Source organism: Arctopsyche grandis, chromosome 1 (genome assembly GCF_051622035.1).
Source record: "Arctopsyche grandis isolate Sample6627 chromosome 1, ASM5162203v2, whole genome shotgun sequence".
In the NCBI taxonomy this organism is placed as follows: Eukaryota; Metazoa; Arthropoda; class Insecta; order Trichoptera; family Hydropsychidae; genus Arctopsyche; species Arctopsyche grandis.
This window is the reverse complement of record NC_135355.1, coordinates 19807301-19821165: the sequence shown is the minus strand read 5'-3', so window position 1 is coordinate 19821165 and position 13865 is coordinate 19807301. Positions and strand designations below refer to the sequence as shown.

Here is a 13865-nt window from a genome sequence, read left to right as displayed (position 1 = left end):
GACTATCGTTTAAAAGTTGCAAGTCGGGCAGCCAATCGGCCAAGCGTGAAATAAAACGATATACTAGTTCGACACATACCCATTTCCCTGTAAAAATGTATATTTCCGTTTTCCAACACCACCCTTTCTCCACTCACCCCATTCGAATTTGGTATCGATAAACTCGCATAACGCGCTCCCAACACGGAAAATTCTGAATTTTTCTTACGCTTACTATATAAGCTATACAATATTATACACATACAAAACAATTTTTGCGTGCCATGTCTGTAAAGGTAGTTGTTGTCGGTGAAACGTCGTAACTGGAAAACAAAAGCGTGTTTTAATGACACCCGTGTAAATAAAACATGTCAAAAGTCGTATCTTTGAAATAAACCTGAACAACGCTCGGATGATAAAAGTATCGCAGATGCCTCGGATGATAAAAGTATCGCAGATGATCAAAAAATGAGAAAAAAGAGAAATAACAAACGCACATAATATAATAAAATGTATGTTTGATATTTTACTATTTATATACACATATATATATATATATATATATATATATATATATATATATATATATATATATATATATATATATATATATATATATATATATATATATATATATATATATATATATATCATCATCATTTACAGCCACTCGCCATCCACTGCTGGATGAAGGCCTCTCCAACACGCTTCCACCCGTCTCTGTTTTGCGCAACACTCATCCATCTCACCCCGCACATTTTCCTAATTTCGTTCACCCATCTTCCTTGCGGTCTTCCTTTTACCCTTTTGCATTCTCTCGGTTACCATTCAAGCAATTCTTTTGTCCACCTTTCGTCCAACCTCCTAGCTACGTGACCCGCCCATTGCCATTTCAATCTCTTCACTCTATCCACTATGTCCACTACTCTTGTCATACTTCTCACCCACGTGTTCCGCTTTCTGTCTTTTCTCGTTATGCCAAGCATACAGCGCTCCATACTTCTTTGAGTGCATTGGATTTTATGTAGCATCTTGGTGTTCAGTGTCCAAGTTTCACATCCATACCTCATCACTGGCAAAACGCATTGATCAAAGATCTTTTTCTTCAGGCAGAGTGGCATTTTTGATTTAAAAACAGCATTCATCCGTCCAAATGCACTCCATCCTAATTTCATACGTCTCTTTATCTCTTCATCTTTATTACCAGACATGTCAATTATTTGACCTAAATATAAATAATTATTTACTACTTCTACTGGTTTATCATCTAATGGGATGCTATCAGGCATGCAATACCTATTGAACATTAGTTTGGTCTTATCTACGTTAATTTTTAATCCTACTTTTCTACTTTCCCTGTCCAGCTGTGTTAGTCTGTTAAGTAGGTCAGCTGAATCACGAGCTATTAAAACTATATCGTCTGCGAACCGAAGGTGACTCAAGAAGCGACCGTTGATGCTTACTCCGGCTTTGTCCCATTCCAAGTTCCTGAAAACTCCCTCAGGCACCGCATTGAATAACTTGGGCGAGATTGTATCTCCTTGTCTTACTCCTTTTCTTATGCTAAATCTATCTGTACCTGAAAAAATTTTAACCGAAGCTGTGGCATTCTTATATATTGCAGCTAACAGCCCCACATAGGGTTCCGGTACTCCCTGTGTTTGTAGAGCGTTAAGTACTGCATTGTGGCTCACTGTATCGAAGGCTTTCTCATAATCGACGAAACCTAGGCAACATGGCCGTTGATATTCGTTGGCGCGTTCGATTAGTTCGCCAACTACTTGGAGGTGGTCCATTGTACTGAAATTTGCCCTAAATCCTGCCTGTTCTATAGGTTGGTTCTCGTCGAGGATATTCTTCAGCCTTTCTGTAATAACCTTCGTGAAGAGCTTGTAGACCGCTGAAAGTAAACTAATGGGTCGGTAGTTCTTGATATCGCTTTTATCACCTTTTTTGTGTATATATATATATATATATATATATATATATATATATATATATATATATATATATATATATCCATCATTAGGCTTGGGCATAGTAGTTCGCAACTGAGATCGCTCAGCTTAGTTCGCCGCTCCTAAACGAACTAGTTCGCTCTTCTAGTTCGTCAGCTCCCAGATTGAATCAGTGAAAGGCAGATCGTTCGCTCGTTCGTTCGCGTGATCGTTCGCTCGCAGATCGTTCGCTCGTTTTGGCTCGATGACAGAATAACACATGACGCAAAAAAGAAAACAAAAATAATCAAATTTTTTATATTTTTTTTAGAAATAATCGACAATTATATTACTTTTAGGTACTGGTTAGTTCTTATAAAAAATATCACTTACATTTATAAAGTTGTTACCTAACAATTAAACATAATGACTTGTTTGAGTAAGATAGTGAGAACTATGTAAAAATATCAATTTGGACACTTTATTCGATGAAAATAGTGTTCTACGTTCATTAAGGACTTGAACTTAAAGTATATTACAGAAATTAATTAATTGTTAATAGTAATTGTTATTATACATTAGAAACATAAGTTACCTGATAACAACAGTGTCTTATTATTTTAAAATTTATTTAACGTTCGGTTAACATCACTCTCGCTCATTCGGTCACGAACTAATGAACTTAGTCTTGTGTAGTTCGCGAACGAACTGTCTTGTGTAGTTCGCGAACGAACTGTCTTGTGTAGTTCGCGAACGAACTGTCTTGTGTAGTTCGCGAACGAACTGTCTTGTGTAGTTCGCGAACGAACTGTCTTGTGTAGTTCGCGAACGAACTAGATCGTAAGAGAGTGAACAAGACGCGCGCGCATGTGCAGTGAGCGAGCGGCAGTATTGGTGTATTAGTGTAGTGTGGTGTAGTGCCGTCCCACTCTCGCTCATTCGGTCACGAACTATGGAACGAGGAGTGAGGGAACTAGTTCGATTAGTTCACCTGTGGGAGCGCTCTTACGACCTACATAGTTCGTTCGCGAACTACACAAGCCTATCCATCATATCCATCTGTATTATTGACGTGTGTTGACGTGTGTAGTGTTGTCACTGTTTGCCATGGTTTCAATCACGGATTCAACCAGGAATGGTGGCTCCAGGATCCTGGAATTGTGCACTTGCATTTTGAGTGCCCTTGGTCCTGACCCTAAGCGGAACTGCTTGTCTGCGAATTCGATTCGCATGATCAGAACCTCTACAATGGAGATACAAACCCTTGCTGTATCGGTCAGTGAGCACTACCTGGGGACTGTTGAGTCCAAACTCGACCCACTGCTTCAAGAGATGTCTGAGGTGAAGCATCATCAGAAGATACCCACTACGTCGCATGTTCCTGTACGTGGGTCCGCGTCATCTACTCGCCAAGTATCTGACAATGTCATTGATATCGATGCATTGCGGAGTGGCCAAATGAGTCGACGTGCATCGCTGACGTCACCTAACTGTTATGTGGTAGGATCTTACAACCTATGTATATACTTATGTATAATACCCTTTAACCTTAAGTTTGAACATATGTTTCATTTTTAACTACTTATGATGTTATCTCTTAAAGTTATCCCTCATTATTTGAGACTTTCAATATCTTTATTGCTTCCACACTGTACAATCAACTATTCTGTTCAATCAAGGAAATCGTTATGATTCAATTGAAAGAGTTCATTAGTATAAATGATTGTTTGGTTGTGGAACAGTCTGGATTTAGAGTGAAACATTCAACAGAAACCGCTATCCAATTGGTGGTTTCTGATTGGATGGAGACGATGGATGAATCTAGCATGGTTGTTGGAGCAGTTTTTCTAGATTTTAAGCGAGCGTTCGAGACAGTAGATAGGAATATTTTATTACAAAAATTATATAAGTTAGGAATAAATGGTATAGTATTAAAGTGGCTTCAATCATACTTAAATAATAGAAGGCAAAGAGTAAAAATTGATAAGGTGTTATCCTCTGAATATGTAACACCTCATGGAGTGCCGCAAGGGTCCAAATTGGGACCCTTATTATTTATATTATATATAAACGATATTGTTAAGGTAATTAAGATGTGTAAAATACATTTGTTTGCAGATGATACATTGATATATATAATTGGAAAGAATGTTGATGTAATGTCTGAGATTTTAAATATAGAATTAAATTATGTGAATGACTGGTTGTGTGAAAATAAATTAAAGTTGAATGTGAATAAAACAAAAATGATGTGGTTGAATGGTAAAAATAAAAATATATTGAATGAAATTAGAATTAATGATAAGTTAATTGAAAAAGTTGAAAATATAAAATACTTAGGTGTATACATAGATTCAGGACTAAATTTTAAAATGCACGCTGACTATATAATAAAAAAAATGGCTAGAAAAGTTGGTGTATTATGTAGATTAAGAAATATTTTAAGTAAAAAAAGTAAAATTTTAGTGTTTAATTCAATTGTCTTGCCACATGTGGTTTGTTGTGCCACTGTGCTTAATTTGTTTAGTGGCCAAGATTTAGAAAAAATGCAAAAAATACAGAATAAAGCTATGAGAGCTATTTTGAATGTGAGTAGATTTAAGAGTATTGGAAGTATGTTAGATGAATTAGGATGGATGAGTATTAGAATTAGTCTAAATATTAGTACATTGTCTTTTGTTTATAAGTTAGATCATAAGTTATTACCTAAGTATTTTGATGATTATATAATAAGGAATAGAGATAAACATAGTTTTTATACTAGAAATAAGGACAAACTAGTTGTAAGTAGAGTAAGAAAGAATAAGACGGCTGGGGGTGTTTTTCACAGGGGTGTGCTCATGTATAATGCCCTCCCTGAGTGCGTCAGGTCTGCTAAAAACATGGATGCATTCCTGCGAGGTGCGAAGAGACACCTCTGTGAGGGACAGTACATATAAGTTAATTATAAATTTTAGAGTTAAGTATAATAATTAAGATGTATTTTTTTTTAAATTAGCTTGATAGCTAAAATATATATAAATAAATAAATAAACTATTCTGTTCAATCCTATCTACTTAACTTTTATCTATTATAATTTATGCGAGTTTCTAACACGATTGTTATATAAGACGACATAGTTAATGACCTGTTGAAATCCAAAGTATTACTTTTAATAATCTTTATTGCTATAGCTGCATTTTGTCCCACGATACGTGTAAACCCTAAAATATTATTATCACTCTTTATCTCTATGATAAATTGTATTTCTACTCAATAATGTCTCGATACTCTCAAAGGATACATAAATCAAATATTAAAACTGTCTTACACACGGATGTTGCTCTGTATCTTAATCACTTTGTTATTTACCAACATTCTGTGATTGGTTAAAACTTATCATTCTTTTGTGTATAAATGCTCATGTTAGATCTATTGAACCTCACTTGCGATCAAACACTCTAACTAGTAACTTGCGATTGAATAGTGTAACTTGCGATCAAACACTCTAACTAGTAACTTGCGATTGAATAGTGTAACTTGCGATCAAACACTCTAACTGATCACTTGCAGTATAAAACAGTCTTGTGATTAAACTGCCTTATTAGTAACTTGTGATTACTACATAGTTACTTGCGATCAAACAGTCTCACAAGGCACTTGTAATTAAACTGCCTAACTAGCACTCCGAGACTAGTAACTTGTAATACAAACTTGTACATTAATCTCGTTTATATTTACTGCTAATTAAAGAATATAATCATTTGACAAAATCTGTGACTATAATATTCTACACCATCTCCTACTTGTCCCCGTAACATAACAACTGTCAAATGTCAACAATAACAACAACACTATCTTCGAAAATGCCATTATTGTATTCATCTGTAGCTGCCTCCAGTCCTCCTTCAGTGGCCGCTGCGGCAGCTCAATCTAATGACTCACCATTGAAGGTCTCCACTGGATGGAATGTGTTCGATGATTCCAATGCTGGCTCCAATTCTGTGCATCCGATTAAGCACAGCAGAACTCGTAAATACATTGTTGGTTCTGCTAAATATGACAGCCTAGTTTCGTCCCAGAGGAACAGGTTTTTACATATTTTTTTCTGGATGTTCATACCACGGATATCAAAATAATAAATTATATGAAGAAAAAAGGAGTAAAAGATATCCAGGTTGAAAAAATACCCACCAGAAAAAATTATGCATCATACAAGGTGAAAGTACCTGAAGATAAGTTCCAAGAAACACTTAAATCAGATTTCTGGCTTGCTGGTGTTGGAGTGGATAAGTGGCGATTTCGAGGTAGGGTGGCATCCTCTAAAGATGCCAAAAAGAGTCAGAAATGTAAGTCAAAGTCTATCTCTATTTACTATCAGAATTTAAGAGGTCTTGCTACGAAGACGGTTGAATTTTACAATTCCGTACAGACCTATGACTTTGATCTGGTAGCGCTCACAGAGACGTGGCTTAATGACTCTTTGTGTAATGAAGAGCTATTTGATGATCGCCATGTGGTCTTCAGGAGAGACAGAATGAGACGCGGGGGCTGAGTGCTGCTGGCTGTTCGTCGGGAGGTTATACGTTCCTGTCGACGCTTGGATCAGCTGGAGACTATAGGCGAGCATTTATGGATAGCTCTAGAAATTGAATGTTTCACTTTGTATGTATGTGTTATTTATTTTCCCCCAAACATATCAGACGATGAAGTGACAGTGTTTTTTGATAAGATGTATGAATTGAATGATCGATTGATGAAGAAGAGAATGTTAATCTTGAGGGATTTCAATAGCAGTTCGCTGAAATGTATGAATGAAAATGTGTTAATGATGTGTGAATTACTTAATTTTATAAATTTGTTAATAAATTTGACAGTAGACTGGATTTGATATTTACTAAAAGCGATAATTGTCACAGTGTAGTAAACGATGAAGTTCAATTTGTGGCCATAGACAATTATCACCCGGCCTTAAGAGGGCTGGACAGCAACGCCTTGTCCATACAAACGTACTATACTTCTCCCTTTCTCAATTATGGCACTAGAGAAATTATTTTTTAATATGCTATGGATATCCACCTGGGGTGCATCTATCGTTTTATTTTTTTAATTAATTATTTTTTATAGGAGCTAGGAGCCGCCAAACATCTTTAAAATCGCCTCTTTTTTACACCCACGAAACGAGTCCAGCGTGCTTATTTAACGTTCGATTTAAAAAAAAATACGCCGATAGATGCACAAAAAGTATCTTTCTCATACCGATGATGATTTTTTTTTAAAAATTGGTCCAGTTTTGGAGAAGAAAATAGGAGAATACGAAACCTCGATTTTGTCAATTTAAAATATGTTTTATCTGGTCGAAACGCAACTGTCTATATATATCGAAGAAAGGAACGGTAACAAAATTAAGGTTTCGGGTGTACAGCCCTCTTAAAGTTTAAATTTAAAATTACATTGTGGCAGTGTCTCTGTTGGTAGCACTGTGAACTCTGGCCAACTGCATGAACATGGATGGGTATTTGGCAATGTCAATTTTGACAGATTGAACTCAGTGTTGTCTCTTGATTGGAGGCGAGTTTTGGAAAGCACTGATGTTAATGAAGCGGTTGATGTATTCTATGACTTATTGTATAATGTGTTTGATCGTCTGTTTCAGTAAAAACTTCCATCGGATAGTGTTAGATCTTTTCCAAAACGGTTTAACAAAGATGTAATATATTTTATTGGACGCAAACACGCTTTTCATAAGTTGTGGAAGAAATATCTGAACCCGGTTGATTTTGATATTTTTAGCAAGCTGCGAAGTAGAATCAAGTATCTGACTGCATCATGTCATCGTCGTTATATTGATGATTGTGCAAAAAGCATTTCTAAAGATCCAAAGAACTTTTGGAGATATATATCATCAAGAAAAAATGCTTCCCCAAATTTCACGAACATTCATAATAGGGACGGTGTCATTTTTGAGGGAGAAGGTGAAATTGCACATGGATTTGCACAATATTTTAAAACTGTATTTCACCCATCTTCTTTGTTTGTTTCAGACACTGATGATACTAACTATTCAAGCTCAACATTGAAGTATTAGGGAATTTTTGTATGAAGACATGAAATATGGATTTATTTAATTGAAAAATAAATGGAACCTCTCAAATATCTTTTTAATTTGTCTATGAAATCGTGTATTTTCCCTAAAACGTGGAAATGTGCCAAAGTAACTCCAATTTTCAAAAAAGGTGATAAACTTTTAGTAGAAAACTATAGACCTATTTCGGTTCTTTCTGCGCCTGCAAAGGTATTCGAAATTATTCTTCATAGGTCTGTAGTCAGTCATTGTCATCAATTTCTAATTGATCAACATCATGGATTTCGTCCTACTCGCTCAATTGTATCAAATTTACTATGCTTTTCTAAAGTAATTGGTAAGTCTCTTAATTCTTCGCTGAAAGTGGACGTAATTTACGCTGATTTTGAAAAGGTTGACCATGGAATTCTTGTTCGAAAGCTTTCCAATTTTGGGATTTCAGGTCATTTGGTAAACTTTTTTGCTGATTATTTAACAGAGAGAAGACAATATGTTTCTTGTGGTAATTATCGATCTGATGAATATTATGCATCATCTGGCGTACCACAAGGGTCCAACCTTGGCCCTTTATTGTTTCTTCTGTTTGTTAATGACATCGGTAATTCGCTAAGTCATTCTGAGCTTCTTCTTTTTGCTGATGACTTAAAAATTTTCAGAGCGATTAAAAGTTCCTATGACTGAAGATTTGCAAAATGATCTCCAATCACTATTGAACTGGTCTATTAAAAATCGTCTACCATTTAGTGTCATGCTGTATCATACTAAAGATCAAAGTCCCCTGTTGAGTTTCTGTATAGTCTTGGGAACTGTCGTTTATTGAGAACTGATACAACTGTGGATCTTGGAATATTATTTAGGAGCGATTTTAGATTCACGACTCATATTACTAACATGTGCTGTAGAGCGACTAAAATGCTTGATTTGTTTTGCGCAATACGCACTACTTCCATGATCCAAATATTATTGGATTGCTCATTTTCTTCAAAAATATGAAGAAAATGAAAAAAAATGAAAAAACAGAAAAAAATGAAAAAACTGAAAAATATTAAAAAAACTGAAAAAAAACTGAAAAAACTGAAAAAAACTGAAAAAAAAATGGTTCACCATACTGGTTGACGGTTTATCGTCCGTCACATATATACAATATACAAATATATTTAGCGACAGTCCGTTTTTATATATTACCTATATGCTATTTTCGAATGATCGCTATTTTCCGACACAAAAATGAATAAAAGTAATTGAAAATAAAAGACGGAGAGGGTGGCTGGAGAGGGACCCGAGTGACTTTGACGAAGCCAATGAAATTGAACGTTCGCCTTTGCCTCTTTCACCTTTCGTTCCAGTCACAAAGGGGTCGGAACGATTACCTTTGAGGAAATATTGAAAGAGAAATTAAAACTTTTAAACAGAGCTATCTTATAGAATGTACGTACATACATACACATATAATCAGTGGCGGCTCGTCCATACGCACTGCGGTACTGCAGCACCCCCAAGGAATTTGAGAAAAATTTAATATTATTATATACATAAATGTATGTACGTATATTATATGAAAATATCAATATTATTTAAGCGTGTATTAAGCTCGCCCGCACACCGATACACCCAATAATGATCATACATCGTGTTAATAATATCAGAAAGTGAGGCATCGTCTATGATTTTGTGCAGTACGGTTTTCGATGGAATATGCCGAGTGGGCGAAGGAGGGGCGCGGGGGCAGCTAGAAGCTTGGTCCGTACTGCACTCCCAACAGTGCTATACACATTTCTTGTTGCGTTCGTGTGCGCGCCGCGCGCTCGACACGCTCCTCACTTTTCCTCATTTCTTATGAACCTTTTGCCTTTCCTTCTACACCTCTTACACTTTCTACGTTTCTACACGTCACTTTAAGTATTTAAGATGGTATCAAAATCAAGAGAAGCTGAGCCAATGTTTTCCAGAACTTAAATATTCTTCCGAAAATACTGATGAAACAATAACAGATTCTTCCAATTTACTGAATACAATTTTTTATTTTAGTCAGAACTTTTTCACAAGTTAATGCCGCATGTAGAAATTATTTATAACCAGATGCAATCTAGTAATATCAATGCATTTTCAATTAAAGAAAACTTAAAAAGTTTTACTAATGTCATTATACAAATACGAGATTCTTATAGCGAATAGAAACCAAAAATATGTGATGCATATATTATCGCACATATTATAGAATCCAAAAATATGTGCGATGTTATTATTAAGGATATAAAAGCAAGATATGATTTTTCTAATGAATGAAAAGCTGTGATATTATTTAATAAAGAAAATTTTGAAAAGTACTGTAAGAAAATGCCAATGGAAGATCTACTACTAACCGTTGAATCATATCCAATGCTAGATAAAGAAAAACTTCAGACTGAATTAGAAGTGTTTTACTCAAGGAAAGAAATGCATAGTATTAATGATTTTTTAATATTTTTAAAACTTATTTTTGCAATCAATTTATCCAAAGTTCGTGTGGAAATAACAAAACTTATTCAAATTCTGCTTACAACTTCAACTACCTCTGAGCCAGAATGGTGTTTTTCATCAATAAATAGAATAAAGACATACATCTTAGCCAGCAGTTTGGCTTAGTAATAGCGTATATATTTAGCATCACTGAGGTCAAAGGTTCGAGTCCTCGCCACTGCTGGTTAGATTTGGGGGTTTTGTGACTCCAAATCGATCGTTTCTCTATCAGAGTTTGCCAATTTTATCTGATCATTGCTGAAACGGTTCCTGAAAATTGGTATTAGATCTAATCCTGTTGTCACAAAAATCTGCCTGTGTATAATTTGTAATAATTATACACAGTAATCTGAAATCTATAGATATCTCTATCGACATCTCTATAATTTCGTATTTATTGTATGTATAAAAATTGTATACAAAAAAAAAAAAAAAAAAAATCTAAAAATAATCCATAGATGTCACTATGATTATTATTTCTGATTAATTGTTATATTCTATATATTCTGATTGTATATGTATGTATTACTGTATTTTTGATTTCTGATTGTTTATGTATTTCATTAACGTACACCCGAGTATGTATTGATTTGTGACAATAAAATAAAATATGTATATAAGAACCACAATGGTTCAAGAAAGATTGACGCCTTTGTCTATGCTGTCAATTGAAAAAAAAATGATTATGAAGAGTGAAAAATTTAACGAAAAGGTGATCAATTTTTAAAGAAGAATCAATTTTTAAATGAAATAAAATACATATAATGTTTAATTGTGATAATTTTGATGTTAATAGTAAAATATAATCCAAATAAACATTTTTTTTATTTTTAATCAACCGCAGCACCCCCGGATATCTTATCCACGAGCAGCCGCTGCATATATGTACATAATACATATATCGACGTCGAGCGTGCAAATAAAACAGTTTAAAATTTGAAATGTACAACGTCGAAATTGAGAATTCATATGATTACATTATCTCCATATGTGCATATATTTACATATGTATACTAAGATGAAGTTTTATGATCTTGAGAAAATTCAACATCGAGATTTTGACTGTTACATAGTATAAAACCAACCTGAAAATCAAAATGTAGCGTATACAATTATATTTACACAGCTGAACCCGGCATGGGTTGCGATGCCACAATAACGCATGCAATTCCCGTACACGTTCCCGTTGCGTTCCCGTTCCCGTTCCCATTTGTCGGAAAAGCGCAGGCGGGAACACAATTCAAATTATTCAATTGTTTGTTTATGTTACCATAACAACGCAGGTGGCGAGACGAAAACATTTGAAATTATTGCGTTGTGATGCCACTCATTCCCGTTTTTCCCGTTTCTGTTCCCGTTTTTGGCTGATTTTTTTTACAGAAACTATCGTGGGCATACACAAAATAAATCCTGTAAGTTTTATCGCAACCGGTTTAATGGTATAGGAACGCATACGTGACAAACAAACATTGATTTTTATATGTATACTAGTGAATAGCCCGATGAAATATCATCGCATGGGTATAAAATTATTATATACTCGTATAAAACTAAAAAAAAAATTCGGAACCGGAACCGTTATTTTCGTCTCATAGATAGTTTTCAATTCTTTATTTGTAATAATTTTCAATTCTTAAAGTTAACGTTAACAAAATGCTAATTAAAATTAACAAAATGTAATATTTTCCGATTATACACAAACGGTCATTGACCTCGTAACGTTGAATATTATTATTACACATAACAAATTACGTGCATATACATATGATGTGTATTTACAACACGTATTCTGGGAGAGGATATGGCGTTCGGCGCGGGTTCGTGAGAACATCGCGTTTAGATCGGAGGGTCCGAGGTTCGATTCCCGGCGCCCGCGGTGATATTTCAATTAATGTTTAAAAAAAAAGGCGAAATGAAGAATTGAATTTGGCGTGATGATCGTGACCATTAGCTCAATTTAGACCTATATTCAGGCTATTTGGGGTGATCGGTTCGAGTCGCGACAAAGTCGTCTCGTCGAAAAATGAATTTATCGATTCATTCATTATGTTCGGCAGGACACACACACACACACCCACACACACCCACACACACCCACACACCCCCCCCCCACACACACACACACACACACACACACACACACACAGATTACCGTCTTTATATATATATATGATGTAGATATATACACAGATATGTGGTTATTGCCATGTAAATGATTTTTATGTTTTGAGTATGATTTTACGGTTGAAAAATTCTAATGTACTTAAAATACTAGTCGATTAAACGTGAATCATTCCAAAATCGGAAACGCTTGCTGCAGCTTCCACTAAATACATAGTTTTATACTATGCCTGTGCCGTGCCGCTTTTGCTGCTGTACAAACTTTATTAACGAAAGGCGGTTCGCAATCAGGACGATTCATCGAATTCTCTTTCATCGATTGTGTGTCTGTCTGTCCGTCTATCTCTATAACGCGATTAGCCGCTCCAGCGAGACTATTTTCGAAACGGCAAATAAAAAGGTTAGATCGCTTGTTAACGTCTTCCGATATGATAACTCCATTAGTCCGCATGGCGAATGGATGTTCTTTCGATTTCGATAAAATCAAATTACGAATATGATGGTATCTACATACATATGTACATATGTATGTACTTTATATAACATGATATAATCAAATGCAAATTTCATCGAGTAAAAAACCATGTGAAATGCAAAGGAGGTATGTAAAAACCGTGAATAATGGTATAGATATGTGAATTGTAATCGATGTCGAGCTGATAGCACATTATTAATGTACATAATTGAATAGTAGCATCGAAATGACCATTTCACAAAACGAAACTACAATTTATTTGAATGTTTTAGTTTTATATATTTTTTCACTTTATTGGTTTTTTCTTCAAAAAAAATTGCTAAAATGTCTAAATTGTTACATTCTTTCTACTGATAAATAAATCGCAAAACCAACTAAAAATTTTGATTTTTCTGAAATCAAATTGAGCCGCGGACCATATTGTATAATATCATATTTGAGGTATCCGATGCTAATAGTAAATACTTAATAATTTTGTTTAGCGTAAAATGTCAGGTCAATCGTTTTCTATCAGAGTTTGCCAATATATCTGATTTCACTATTAAAATGCTATCAAATCGGCCAACTACTCTCATTTGTCAACAGTATTTGAATTCAATTTGAAATTTATAATAATGTATCCCATAATGACAACATGGTAAAAATAATTTTGAAAATTTATATAAGAATTTAATGCCAAATTTAATAGAATTGGAATATGTTTTCATCGAGTGACAATACGCGGCAATATGACATAATTGTATTAAGATCCAGATATGTGTACGCAAATGTCTAAGATATGTAAAAATG

General features: G+C 34.7%; 2 protein-coding genes across 2 annotated transcripts in view; one reads left to right on the top strand and one right to left on the bottom strand.

Annotated features, from left to right (window-relative positions):
• LOC143912229 (uncharacterized) overlaps positions 1-13865 on the bottom strand; it is a 318393-nt gene that overhangs the window by 32009 nt on the left and 272519 nt on the right. The window lies entirely within an intron of this gene.
• LOC143923165 (uncharacterized) lies at positions 2022-8964 on the top strand. The gene is made up of 2 exons (XM_077446712.1): positions 2022-3416; positions 7941-8964. The coding sequence occupies exons 1-2, from the start codon at positions 3024-3026 to the stop codon at positions 7974-7976; spliced, it is 429 nt and encodes a 142-aa protein (XP_077302838.1). The 5' UTR covers positions 2022-3023; the 3' UTR covers positions 7977-8964.